A 13,707-nucleotide genomic window follows, 5' to 3' on the forward strand; every position below is an offset into this window, starting at 1 on the left:
CACACAAAATCATAATCACAAGACACATCCCCAGAGGGCTTCTCCTTTTTTAATCAATGACCAACTTATCCAGCTTTGGAAATCTGGACAAAGAGGAGGCTGAGAGGAGGCCTGGTCCAGTGTCTAAGGGTCTCTGAGTGAGTCTGTGTCAGCATGTGGGCCCCAGTTGGGCCTGTCCATGGGTTGGGCACAGCAGTTTCCTGAGTAAGAGCCAGCCCCACCCTCAGGGCAGCATTCCAGCCCAAAAAGAAATCCAGGCCCTCCAGGTTCGGCCTGTTTTCAAGGCCCTCAGGACAGTCAATAAATAGGTTAGATTCTGAGCCAGGCCTGGAAAGTGAGGGTATTCAAAGGGCAGGATGAGCTGCTAGGGATCCCAGTGATTCCCAGGTACTCTCCTGCCCTTCTCCAAGGAAGTAAATAAATAGACCTTTAACTCAAGAACAGGGTGTTGGAGCAGGGGAACCCTCCCCTTGGAGTTAGTAATTAAGTCTCATGTTAAAAACAAGGTAGCCCCAGCCCCTACCAGCATCTACAAAATCCTACAGGATGGAGGGAAGGGCTAGCCAGCCTGGGGGTACACAGTACCCAGCCCCGCAGGGTCCTGGAGGAGGTCTCATGTCTGTTCTGCGGCTCCTGGGGCTCCCTCCTCCTTTGGGGGTGGCTCCAGGAAAATTGGGGTGACTGAGGGTGGCTTCTTCACTCTGGGAAAATAATACAAGAATGTATAGAGAAGAAGCTATTAGCTATATCCCTGGATCTCACTAGGCCTCCCGTTTCCCAGGGCAGAAAAGGGTCACTCACGAGTAGGGGGAAGCCGGGACCCCCACCACCAGGAAGTGGTTCTTCTTCCGAAACAATCTCCATAGGCCCCGGTGGTTGCCACGCACATCCAGGTCCCAGATATGGAGGCACTAGTGAGGGTGGGATGGGGGCAGAGACATGGGTCAGAGAGCTGTGGGGAGGGGTCACCGAAGATCCTTTGGCCCAGCCCCCACACCTCCTCAGAAACCACCTTAATTTGTAAGAGATAGCATCTTTTAGAATATGAATTTGGACAAGGAGGTTGGAAGAGGTGTTCTAAGAGTATAAAGAGGAGGTTCTGAGGTTGAAGATTCCAGAGCAAAGGCTCCCTGGATCTTGGGGCAGTATGTGTATGAGGGGGAGGGGTTCTCCAGGGTGGGCATGGTATTGGAGCACCTTGGCAAGCTGGGTCCAGGTGGTGAAGTCATCATCTTTCTCCATTCGAATAAAGGCCACATAGGTGTGGCCCTCTGTATCTGGCAGGAAAGAGTCTTCACAAGGGTTCTTGCTGTGGTCCAGAACCTCAGCCTCACTGCAGTGGAGGGTGGGGGAATATGGCCAAGACAGGGCCCACTTCATGGGTGTGCCCCACAGGACCCTGTACTTGGTTGAATGCTCTGCTGTTGCCACCTTGAAGTTCTTTTTTTTTTTTTTTTTTTGAGACAGAGTCTCACTCTGTCGCCCAGGCTGGAGTCTCCTGCCTCAGCCTCCCAAGTAGCTGGGACCATAGGCGCCTGCCACCATGCCTGGCTAATTTTTTATATTTTTAGTAGAGACGGGGTTTCACCGTGTTAGCCAGGATGGTCTCGATCTCCTGACCTCGTGATCCACCCGCCTCGGTCTCCCAAAGTGCTGGGATTACAGGCATGAGCCACTGCGCCCAGCCTGAAGTTCTTAATGTTTGAGATAAGGGCCCTGATTTTCATTTTGCACAGGACCCTGTAAATTATGGGGCCAAGATCCCCAGTATTTGACTCTTTACTCCCTGCTACACCCCAATTGTCCTAGGCCATACCTGAGCAGCCTGTGAACTTCCACTTCATAAGCTTCTTTCTTCAGACTGAAGAGGAGGGAGAAATAGGTCAGGGGAGTGGGCAGGCCCTCAGGTCCCATGGGTAGCACTGAGCAGGGCAAGGGGTCACATGGGAATCTGTAGCAGCAGGGCTGGAGTAAACACACAGGCCCGGGATTGGAAGGGACTTTCAGGGACTGGCCTCCAAATCTCCTAGATATCCACCCCTTGCCCTGCTGCCAGCCCCAACCTGTCCACATTCCTGAGCTGGACACCTGGAACCGTGTTGAACTTGTGCTTCTTGAAGTAGGCCTCCTGGAGTGGGTATGAGAGTGAAAATCAGCACCTCACATTGTCTGGCCCACACCCACTTGCTGACCAGCCAGACATCTATAAGACACACAAATGAAGTCCCAGACGTGTAAAGAGCCCTCTAATTTCTCCCTGTCTTCTCCATCCTCTTTGCAGCATCCTCAGCAAGCTCTTAGTAGCTTTAATTTGGCCTCCACTATTGCTGGAGAGCTCATGCTGTCACAGCAGCTCATGCTACTGCACTACAGATCCATGAACTAGCAGTCCCTGCCTCTTGTAGTTGTCCCTGGGCCTGCTGTTCTAGAGCCACAGATGTCAGAAACAGGCTCTGCAGGAGGTGGTGGGCAAAGGGACAGGCTGGGCTGGGAAGGAGAAAACTACTTTGACTCTGGTACTGAGAGTGACCTGAGGGAAGTGCCTGCCCCTCTCTGGGAAAGGAATGGGGCTCGCGTATTAGTCAGCCTCTGAGGGTGCTCTGGCTTCTAGGAGGTTCCAAACTAGATGCTATCCATTCCTTTGGGCTGGGCTGGCTCAAGGCCTCCCTTGCTGTAACTGGGGAATGGTCCTCTGAATGCAGCCAGGTGGGGTGGGGGTACCTAAGGACTTCCCTGTTCTCCTCAGGCTGAAGCATAGGCTCCAGCACTTGCCAAAACAGGAAAGGGCAGAGATTGCAGGGCTGGACCAGTACTTAGAGGCAGAAATCCTCTCCCCAGATACCCATAGTCTAGTGCTAAAAATAGTAAAAATAAAAATAATACCAGCTGACCCTTACATATGTTTACAATTCAAAGCATTTTACATATACTGACTCATTTAAACCTCAAAATATCGTAACCCAGTGAGGTAGTAGTATTTTATCCTTTTTTTTTTTTTTTTTTTTTTTTGAGATGGAGTCTTGCTCTGTCACCTAGGCTGGAGTGCAGTGGCGTGATCTTGGCTCACTGCAAGCTTCGCCTCCCGGGTTCACACCATTCTCCTGCCTCAGCCTCCCAAGTAGCTGGGACTACAGGCACCCATCACCACGCCTGGCTAATTTTTTGTATTTTTGTATTTTTCTTTTTTTTTGAGACGGAGTCTCGCTCTGTCGCCCAGGCTGGAGTGCAGTGGCGTAATCTCGGCTCACTGCAAGCTCCGCCTCCCAGGTTCACGCCATTCTCCTGCCTCAGCCTCTCTGAGTAGCTGGGACTACAGGCGCCCGCCACCACGCCCGGCTAATTTTTTGTATTTTTTAGTAGAGACAGGGTTTAACCGTGGTCTCGATCTCCTGACCTCATGATCCGCCCGCCTCGGCCTCCCAAAGTGCTGGGATTACAAGCGTGAGCCACCGTGCCCGGCCAATTTTTTGTATTTTTAGTAGAGATGGGGTTTCACCATGTTAGCCAGGATGGTCTCGATCTCCTGACCTCGTGATCCACCCGCCTCAGCCTCCCAAAGTGCTGGGATTACAGGCGTGAGCCACCGCGCCCAGCCCTTTATCCTCATTTTTCAGATAAAGAAACTGAGGCAAAAATAGGATAGCTCTTCCCCCAGGGTTACGTGGCTAGCAAGTAGCAGAGCTAAGATTGCTTCAGAGTCCATGTTCTTGACTGTCATGCCACACTGTGCCCTGCTCCCTGCCTCCCACTCACGTGAAAGTAGCCGTTCATGTTGAGGCCGACGATGCCAAAGTGGTAGGATCGGGAAACGTCAGGGATGATGCACTCTCGGCCCCGGCGTTGTTCAGGCATCCGCATCCACATGTCCCAATCCCAGAGCTGGCAGACACGGACAACGATGAAGGTGAAGATGTTTCGGGTTGATAGGGGACCCCAGCCCCCTCACCCTACCCTGACAGTTACCTTTTCCGGTGTAGGCCACTTGGGCTCAAGCTCCTCCTTGTACAAGGACCTCCTGAGCACCCAGCCCAGCCCAGGCATGGTCTCCACACGGTACAGTAGTGCTGGGTCCTCAGCCGTGTGTTCATACCCCTGGGGACAGGGGGCCATAGTGGGAGGTATTAGCTGAGGCCTCATAAACTCGCCTGCTAAACCCTGGTCATTCCAGCCTACCTGGTCATTCCAGGCAGAGATGCAGTACAGGCTGTCATCCTCCTCCAACAGGTGGATGGATTGGCTCAGGAAACTGAGACAGGCAGGGTCAAAGAGTTCAGGGAGGGGCAAGGATAAATCTAGTCACAAAGAGATGCTGGAAGAGCTGGAGCTAGGTCTCAGGAGCACCTCCTTCCTGGAGTACCTCCTTCCCCCAAATCCCCACTGTCTCCATTCATCCACTCTACCTTCAACAGCAGCCCCAACACCTGCCATCCTACCTTTGCCCAGGCTTTGCCCCCACTTGTGAGCTCATGTCCTCCAGAAAGCTCTCTAGGACACCTCACTGCCTCTTTCCCTGCAGACTGAGGGACCTCACCCGAAACCTAGAGACTCCCCTCACCTGAAAAAATCCACAGCAATGTCCAGGTCCTCTTCCAGAACCACAGCAAACTTGGCCTCCTAGAAGGGGAATGGGACATCATGGTCCCAAGGGGGTCTCTCCATCCTGTGGTCTCCTTTGCCCCCAACCCACTTCTTGCAGGCAGCATTACCCCCATTGTCCAGATGTGAAGGATGAGGCCCAGTGAGGGGAAGAGCTTGCCACGTAACAGGCCCAGACCTTATGCCCATGTTTCCCCCTCCCAGGCCCAAGAGTTGTATCCTTAGTACTCACCGGAAACAGGTTGAAAGTGGCAGTGAGGCTGGCCTTGTAGTGCTGGGAGTGGGGTAGGAATAGGGCACATGAGCTTTAGGGTAGAAGGCAGAGCCAGGTGTCTGCCCCATCCCCACTTGCCTACGCAGTACCTGAGACACACGGGCATTCTTGATGCTGATGGGAGTATGCTGGATGCCCCTCAGACCAAACAGTGCCACCACATCCATGGGTTCCTGGGGGACATGGCCACTGCTCACCATGTGAGGTCACTTTCCCCCTGCCCACCTCTGCAATCCAACGCCTTCACATTTCACAGCCCTTGCCTGGGCGGTCTCCCTTGCCCGTCCCTGGCAATCACTGCTGCTCCATGTTGTGCTCCACCCGAGGCATCCCCCAAGTCCTGCTCACCTCATAGTAGCCGTCAATGAAAACTGTTATCATCTGAGGAGACACCCCCTGGGCTGAAAGCAGAGAGCGCAGCATCCTGGGGAGCCCAGGGATAGGTTAGGGTCACTTCATCTCCCCCCAACTCAGGCTCCCCTGTGTTTACAGCTGGGCGCAGATTCCCTATGCTTACCCACAGAGGTGAATGGGTCTAGAATCTATTGCCTTTCTGCCCAGCTCAAGAGTTCCTCCTGGAGGTAGGTGACCTAAGCACCCTTCCACTTACTAAGCACCCTCCTGTTCAGCGCTGGGTATAGCCCATTCCCAGGCTTACCTGTACAGGTAATTGGGTCGGTTCCCTGCAATGACAGCCACAGGCACATTGAGGACCTTGTTGTCTGCGAGCTGTGGGAGAAATAGCATTTAGCTCTTGCCTTATTCCCCCTTCAAACTGGGATCCCCACCTAGGGAAGAGTTCTCAGGTGAGAGGTGAGGGTAGGTGCAGACTGGAGTAGACAGGGAAGGGATAGAGGATCTTCCCTGTTCTGGGCTCTCCACACACTCAGCCCAACTCCAACGTTGAGCTTTGCTCACATGGCCTGCCCCTTCACCCCAGCCCTGTCTTTCAGAGCGCAGTGTAAATCCTGCCCCTGGTTCTCTCCCAGGCTCAGGTAGGGAAAGCCCAACCTAGATCATTCCTGGGGCCCCCTTGCTGAGCTGGGAAGGAGTCCAAACCTCACTGTCTAAGGCCCCACTCACTGGGTCAGGGCTGAACTCGATGGGTGTGGGGTCCTTGCAGCTGCATACACTTCCATAGCCCTCAACTTTGCTGCAGAAGCGCCGGCGGCGACGGTTCAGCTCTGTGTCTGCCCAGTGGCACTCTGCCTCTGAGGGAAGGATGCGGTTGTCACGGAGGCATGGGGCCAGCAAGGTTTGAAGAGCCCCAGGCACACAATCAAAGGAATAAAGCTCCACAGAGAGATCTAAATGCCCACCCCCAGCCCAGGCCCTGCCCCATCCATGCTCCACTAACTCCACCTTCTGCTGAGCTCAACGGCACATCTGTCTTCAGCAGGACTGGGTCTCCCCAGGAGGAGAGGGCAGGTGACTTAGAATGTTTCTCCCCGAGGACAGGACCTGGCAGGAGGCAGGAATGAGGGCCATGGGGGCCCAGACACCAGTTTGGGGGCTTTTTCCCCTCTCCCTGCCTACTTTCATCCAACCCACTGCCACTGGCTCCTATTTGTTCCCCACCCCACCCCATCTCCTGGGGTTCTGCTCCTCCCAGGCCCTAGATACTACAGAATGGATGGCCTCTGGTGCCGGCACCTCCTTTTCGTCCCACGAAGGCCCATGTGTCCCTCCAGCCCAGGGCAGGGCCAGCCTGGCTGCCCAGGCTCCTCAGCAGAGCCTTGGCTGTGTCCTTGAGGTGGAAGGAGCCCTCATCCTGGAGGACCAGAGAAGGCAGTTAGCCTGACTGGCATGGTTCCAGGAGACCTGGCCTCACAAAGCACCAACTATGTGGCAACCTTTTACTTAAAATAGCTCATTACATTATTGCAATAACCCTCTATGGTTACTCTCTTTCACAGATAAAATAATAACTGAAGGCTTACAGAGATTCTGTCATCCAGCTAATAAGTCCTTTCCACAAACCCACACGATCTGCACCTCTCTCTCCCGCCACTCTTTGCCTTCTTTTCCCACCACTCTCCTACTCTCCTCCCTTACTCTGCTCCACCTCAACTGGCATCTTTGCTGTTCCTCAAATATGCCTTGTACCTTCCCACTTTAGGGGCTTTGCACTTGCCATTCTTTCCACCTGGAATGCTCTTCCTCCAGATACTCACCTGGCTCACTCCTCAATTCCCCAGCTTTCTGCCCACATATCATCTCCTTGCAGGGGCCTCCCCTTTCTAAAATGTCCCCTCCCAGCTATCATTCTGTATTCCCTGCTTTATTTTCTTCTTTATGTAAGTTATCATTTACTAGCATTATCCACATTTACTTGGCTGTTTTTTGTTGACCTCCCACGGCTGGAATATAAGCTTCATGAGGGTGGGGACTCTGTCTTGTTTCCCACTGTATCTTTAGCACCCAGAGCACTACCTGGCATACAGTTGTTGCTCAATAACTATTTGCTGAATTAATACAAATGGTAAGGCTAAGATTGGAACCCGAGTAACCTTCCTTCAGAGAATCTTCCCGCTATGTTATATGAGGGGCAGAGAAGCCGGGGCTAGGAGCAGGGTTGGAGCTAGGGAGTAGGGGTCAGGGTCAGGACAGAATAACTGACCTTGACAGTGCAGATGAGCACTCGGCCGGGTGCTACCATGTTGAGGAACAGCACCATGGCCTCATCCTCATGAGGTGAGTATGTGTCAAACACACGTTTTGCCATCACGTGGCCCTGGCAGGGGATACACTTCTGGTGAGTTGGTGTAATCAGCAAGAAGAGCCCAGCTCCAGCCCTCTGGGTCACCCACCCCTAGAAACTCACCGTGGCCTGGTTGAGGACAATGACATGGATGCCCCGGCCCTGCTCCCGGGCCTCATCCTCCAGCACCTACACAGTGGCAGAGACAAAGTCCAACTTTTCACTCTGACATTCAAGGTGTCTCTGTCTTAGGGGTACTTAAAACACCAGCTGCTTGAAACATCACCTCCTGCCTATGCTTCTGTTCACATAGTTCTTTTCCAACTCAGCTTGAAGGCCACCTCTTCCAGAAAGCCTCTATAGCACTCCCATGAGAAGAGATCACGTCTTTCTACAACCCTCCCCTCCATGACTTTCATGGCTCTTAGAGCCTCTGCTGTCTCTGCTTCATCCTGGAGGTATCACAATCCTCCATCACACTGAACCCCTCAAGGTAGGGCCAGGTCTGATTACTTTCAGGTCCCCAGTGCCCAGCACAAGGCTGAGGCCAAAGAAAGGACAGGGGATGGTTATAAAATAAATCAATGAATTGACTGCCTACTATTATAAATGATTACTTTTGAGATCCCACTACATACAAGACACTTCGCAAACTTTTCATTGAATCCTGACAAGTAGAAATCATTAGTCCCAGTCTGTAGATAAGGAATCAAGGACTCCAAAGTCACACAGCTAGAAATTGGCAGAGTTGCAGTTCCCACTTAGGCAGTAGACCCTGCTGCCAGCGGGCCATGCCCTGAGCAGAACAGAGTGACTGTACACCAGACCCTGGCCCACTGACCGTGGTGCCATCCACTGCCACATATACTTTGCTGCGACTTGAATACACCTCTACGTCCAGGACCCGCCGGGGACCGCTGCCTCTGCGCCGTGGGGGCTCCAGGCGGCCTAGGGTCTCATCTGTGGGGTACAACAGGTCATGGAGATAGTCTCCCCAGCACAGTCTCACCCCTTAGGGTCTGCCTGCCACTCCAGCTGTGAGATCCAAGGCCCCCTACCCCATCCTTAGCCTGGCCCTACCATAGTCTTGCTCTGGCTCTGGGTCTTCATTGGCTTCACTGATGGCTCGCCGAGTGTCCAGGATCAACTTGATATTGACAATGACAGTCACCAGCAGGAAAAGCACGGCCCCTGTCTGAGGGGAGGGGTAGGGATGATTAAGAGGAGCACCTCCTTCAGATCCTAGAGGGTCTTTCTGAAAGGAGGGCCCTGGCTGCAGTGAAGACATCCAGAGAAACTGGGTCCTGTCTCTTCCTCTGTCTGCCTAGCTCTACTCCTCTGACCAGGGCCTAGTTTCACAGCCACCTTCCCCAGGGAAACTTCCCTGACACTTCCCCCTCCATTAGGGCCCTCCCTACCCAGTGCTCCTGTATTCTTCTGTTTGAGACCTTGATTTCCTCCATTGTTGGTTTCTACAGATGAAGCCAGGCCCAGGGACCCAAGCTGGGGATCAGACCTGGGTCCTGGCCCTAACTGCCTCACAGGGGTGTGCCTCTCAGCAAAGCCAGCCTGATCAGACTTCAGGCTTCCCTCAGAAGCTTAAAAGTTGTACTTGGGTTCCGATTCCAGAACTTTGGGTTCAAATCATTACCTATAGGGACATGACACGTAGAGGTCTCCCCTCTAGGAACCTGCTGCCCCTTTCCAGCTGGGGCTGGCCAACGTGGGTCCCAGTGCCTGATTTAGGTGGGGAGGAAGCTGGGAGGGAGCCCTTGGTGGGGAGGGTTTGGGACATCTCTATACCTGACAGAATCTCCGCAGGGCCCGCTGGTTTGTCAGTTTATACTTCCAGGTAAGGTACCAGCTCCGCTTCTTCCGAGCCCCAAAGGGCTTGATGAGGGGGCTGGGCTTCCAGTCGTCCATGCCGGATTGGCGGGTCACCAATGTCCTGGCCAGCCCATGACTTCAGGAATCTGACGGGACCAGAGGGCCACATGGGGTAAGATGCTCCTCCCAAAGTCTGATGCCTTTTGGGGAGATGAGGGAGGACCTCCCAGCAACTCTTCCCTGCAAGCACCCATACTGTGTGACATGGGGAAAGTGGCTCAACTTCTCTGGGCTGGCAGGAAACCCTTCAGTGGGGTTGGATCACCTGGAAATTCCCTGAGACTGGAGTAACTCTCTGAATCAAGGCTGTCCAAGGGTGGAGGCCAAATAATCGGCTCAAAGTTCATTAGCACCTACAAGGACCAAGCTCCAGGCCTTCCCAAGCCTGTGGTGGGCAAAGAGCGACCTCTCCTGCCCCAGTCTTCAACCCTCGTCCCATCCTAGCTGCCCCAGCTTCTCTCCTCCTCCCAGGGCCCGGAGCCGCCCGAGGGCTCGGGAGACCTGCACCGGCAGCGCTACCCGTTCCGGACCCCCACGCGGAGGCACTCACGGCTTAGGGGCCCCGGGCCCCGCTCGGGCCCCGCTAGGGCCCTCACTGCTCGGCCCGACTCGCCGCGGCCTCCGCCTCCTCCATGCCGCTTGCGGCCCCGCCCCGGCCTGGCCCGCCCCCCGGCTTCCGCCGCCGCCGCCGCTGCCGCGGGGTGAGAGGGCGACGGGCGGTGCTTAGGGCGGCGGCGGCAGCGGCAGCGGCAGCGGCAGCGGCGTCGGGGTGTCAGCAGCCAGCGAGTAAGGCGAATGCTCAGACCGTGCTAGGCAGCTTCGCAGCCCGGCTGCCTGGTGGGGCTGCCTGCACCAGAGCAGCCCGCTTCCCAGCACCACCGATGGCAAACTCGACTCCAGTTAGAGGCCTAGCACCTTGGACCACATCACAGGGCACGCCAGGGTCAGAGGGGCTGCAACCCTTGGACACAGCACACACACCACCCGCCCCATACCCCTCCTGGGCAAAGCCGTTACCTGGTCCTGGGGCATGCACAGCCATTGGAGGCCAAGGGAGATTAAAATCCAGGTTCTGTCACTGTTCTAAGCACCTTACTGTTTAATTCCACAACAACCCCATGAGGTAGGCGCTATTATCATTATTTCTTTTTATTTTTTTAATTGAGACAGAGTCTCGCTCTGTCGCCCAGGCTGGAGTGCAGTGGCACCATCTCGGCTAGTTGCAACCTCCGCCTCCTGGGTTCAAGTGATTCTCCTGCCTCAGCCTACTGAGTAGCTGGGACTCAGTCGTGCGCCACCACACCCAGCTAATTTTTATATTTTTAGTAGAGACGGGGTTTCACCATGTTAGCCAGGCTGGTCTCAAACTTCTGACCTCAAGTGATCTGCCCGCCTTGGCCTCTCAAAGTGCTGGGATTACAGGCAGTGAGCCACCGTGCCGGCTATAGGCGCTATTACTATCCCTGTCACAGATAAAGAAATAAGACCTAATGTCACAAAGCTAGGAGAAGTGGAATTGAAACTCAGCCTAGCTCCAGATTCTGCTCTTAATAACCACTGCACTCTGCTGGCAACAATACATAAGAGTTGCCAGGTTTAAATAACATCATACATATAAAGCAGTTAGCTTAACACAATGGTTCTCAAACTTTAGCTTGCGTCAGAATCACCTGGATGACTTCTTAAAACAGAGGTGCTGGGCCCCATCCCTAGAGTTTTAGATTCAGTGGTCTGGGGCAGGGTGGGATTTTGCATTCCTAAGAAGTTTCTAGGTGATGTTGATGCTTGTTTGAAGTGGATAGCCATAGAACAGTTTTAGGCAGGGGAGCAATATGATCCAATTTATGTTTTAAGAGAACCTTTACTTTTTTTTGTGGAGAATGGGTTGGAAGCAGACAGAGGAAGCCAGAAGACCAGTTAGATTTTTTTGAGCTTTCTGTATTCCATCTGCTTCCTGAATGGTGGGGTAATATCCCCCAAAATGAAATGTTAACAGTACTTGTCTTAGGAGTTAAAGAAATAGATGATTTTTTCTAGTAAGTATGTATAAGAATAGAAGAAAACCCAACACATTTTATTACATTTGAAAAGATGTCCCGGCTGGGCACCATGACTCATGCCTGTAATCCCAGCAGTTTGGGAGGCCAAGGTGGGCTGGTCAGTTGAGGTCAGGAGTTTGAGACCAGCCTGCCCAACACGGTGAAACTCTGTCTCTACTAAAAATACAAAAGTTAGCTGGGCGTGGTGACGGGCGCCTATAATCCTGGCTACTCAGGAGGCTGAGGCAGGAGAATCGCTTGAACCTGGGAGGCAGAAGTTGCAGTTAAGATTGCACCACTGCACTCCAGCCTGGGTGACAGAGCAAGACTCTGTCTCAGAAAATAAATAAATAAAAATAAATAATTAAATAATTAAAAGATGTCCCTCAGGGTTCCTTCCTGACCCTCTTTTCTCCTCAAACTGACTATTCATGGATGATCTCATTCTCTCATGACCTCTGTTACCAATCTAGATGCCCAAACTGATATTGGCAGTTCTAACCTCTTTCTTGAGCTCCAAGCTGCCTGATGTCCAGCAGGACATCTTCACAGGCCCCTCTAACGCAACAGCACAACTTCTGGAATCATTTCCTTTCACTCCTAGATTTCCTGTGGGTTCCCCTCCTCAGTGAACTGCACCAGGCCAAACAGCTGGGAGTCACCCTTGACTCTTTGTCTGTCTCCAGTGACCAGTCCAGGTATGTCTTGCTCACCATTGTATTCTCTACACCACACAGAAAGGCTGGCACATAGTAAGCTCTCCATAACATTTGTTGAAATCATTCATTTGTATTTTTTAACAAATTTTTATTGAATGCCACTATAAATGAATGTAACCAGTCACCTAGTCCTGTCAGTCTTACCTCCTAAAGAGCCTTCCATTCTAGTCTAATTCTTCTTTGACCTCACAATCAGCCCCAGTGTAGGCCATTTCAGTTTCTTGCTTTCCAACCAGTCTCCTTGACTCTAGATTTTTACTCCTCCTATCCTTTTCTCCTTGCAAAATCCAGAGTGATTTTTTTTAAGGCAAATGTTGCCTGGTTCGGTGGCTCATGCCTGTAATCCCAGCACTTTGGGAGGCCAAGGCGGGTGGATCCGCCTGGCCAACATGGTGAAACCCTGTCTCTACTAAAAATACAAGAATTAGCTGGGTGTTGTGGCAGGTGCCTGTAATTCCAGCTACTTGGGAGGCTGAGGCAGGAGAATGGCTTGCACCTGGGAGGCGGAAGGTGCAGTGAGCCAACATAGTGCCACTGCACTCCAGCCTGGGCAACGGAGCCGGACTCTGTCTCAAAAAAAAAAGACAAATGTTTTGTCTATCTCTAACTTAAAACCCTTCCATGGATCAAAAAGTACCAAGGAAAATGATGTTACTTAAAATTATAAAGGTAGGCCAGGCATGGTGGCTCATGCCTGTAATCCCAGCACTTTGGGAGGCTAAGGTGGGAGGATTGCTTGAGGCCAGGAGTTCAAGACCAGCCTGGGCAACATAGCGAGACTCTATCTAAAGTTTTTAAAAAATTAATTACAAAGGTAACCATTAGATGAACTAAAAAGAGTGATAGAAATATATAGTGCCAGACCGCGTGCAGTGGCTCACGCCTGTCATCCCAGCACTTTGGGAGGCTGAGGCAGGCAGATCACAAGGTCAAGAGTTTGAGACCAACCTGACCAACATGATGAAACCCCCGTCTCTACTAAAAATACAAAAATTAGTCGGGCATGGTGGCACGTGCCTGTAATCCCAGCTACTCAGGAGGCTGAGGCAGGAGAATCACTTGAACCCAGGAGGGCAGGTTGCAGTGAGTCAGGATCGTGCCACTGCACTCCAGCCTGGGCGACAGAGTGAGACTCCATCTCAAAAAAAAAAAAAAAGAAAGAAAGAAAGAAAAGAGAAGAAATATATATTGCCAATGGGGGAAAGGAATTACAGAGTGTGAGTTAAACCCATATATCCATTTTTTTTTTTTTTTTTTTTTTGAGACGGAGTGTCGCTATGTCACCCAGGCTGGAGTGCAGTGGTGCGATCTCGGCTCACTGCAACCTCTGCCTCCTGGGTTCATGCCATTCTCCTGCCTCAGCCTCTCCGAGTAGCTGGGACTACAGGCGCCCGCCACCACGCCCGGCTAATTTTTTGTATTTTTAGTAGAGACGGGGTTTCACCGTGGTCTTGATCTCCTGACCTCGTGATCCGCCCGCCTCGGCCTCCC

At 52.6% G+C, this 13,707-nt stretch overlaps 1 protein-coding gene across 2 annotated transcripts; it reads right to left on the bottom strand.

The window, feature by feature from the left end:
• Window positions 1-27: 27 nt before the first annotated feature.
• On the bottom strand, window positions 28-10,122 carry POMGNT1 (protein O-linked mannose N-acetylglucosaminyltransferase 1 (beta 1,2-)). 2 transcript variants are annotated; one of them, XM_030823833.1, is made up of 23 exons: window positions 10,009-10,122; window positions 9,375-9,544; window positions 8,652-8,766; window positions 8,413-8,531; window positions 7,695-7,760; window positions 7,491-7,604; window positions 6,524-6,641; window positions 6,233-6,331; window positions 5,954-6,081; window positions 5,529-5,599; window positions 5,219-5,294; window positions 4,960-5,043; window positions 4,829-4,870; window positions 4,556-4,614; window positions 4,174-4,246; window positions 3,964-4,092; window positions 3,754-3,879; window positions 2,064-2,128; window positions 1,817-1,861; window positions 1,198-1,333; window positions 828-911; window positions 586-701; window positions 28-327 (listed from the first exon to the last, which is right to left on the bottom strand). In XM_030823833.1, exons 2-23 carry the CDS (start codon window positions 9,492-9,494, stop codon window positions 66-68), a joined length of 2,247 nt encoding a protein of 748 aa, XP_030679693.1. In that variant the 5' UTR covers window positions 9,495-9,544; window positions 10,009-10,122; the 3' UTR covers window positions 28-65. The 2 variants fall into 2 exon arrangements, with proteins under 2 accessions (XP_030679693.1, XP_012366755.1); XM_012511301.2 differs by having other exon boundaries at window positions 28-701; window positions 802-911.
• Window positions 10,123-13,707: the final 3,585 nt, after the last annotated feature.

The sequence above is a fragment of the Nomascus leucogenys genome, chromosome 12 (genome assembly GCF_006542625.1).
Source record: "Nomascus leucogenys isolate Asia chromosome 12, Asia_NLE_v1, whole genome shotgun sequence".
NCBI lineage: Eukaryota > Metazoa > Chordata > Mammalia > Primates > Hylobatidae > Nomascus > Nomascus leucogenys.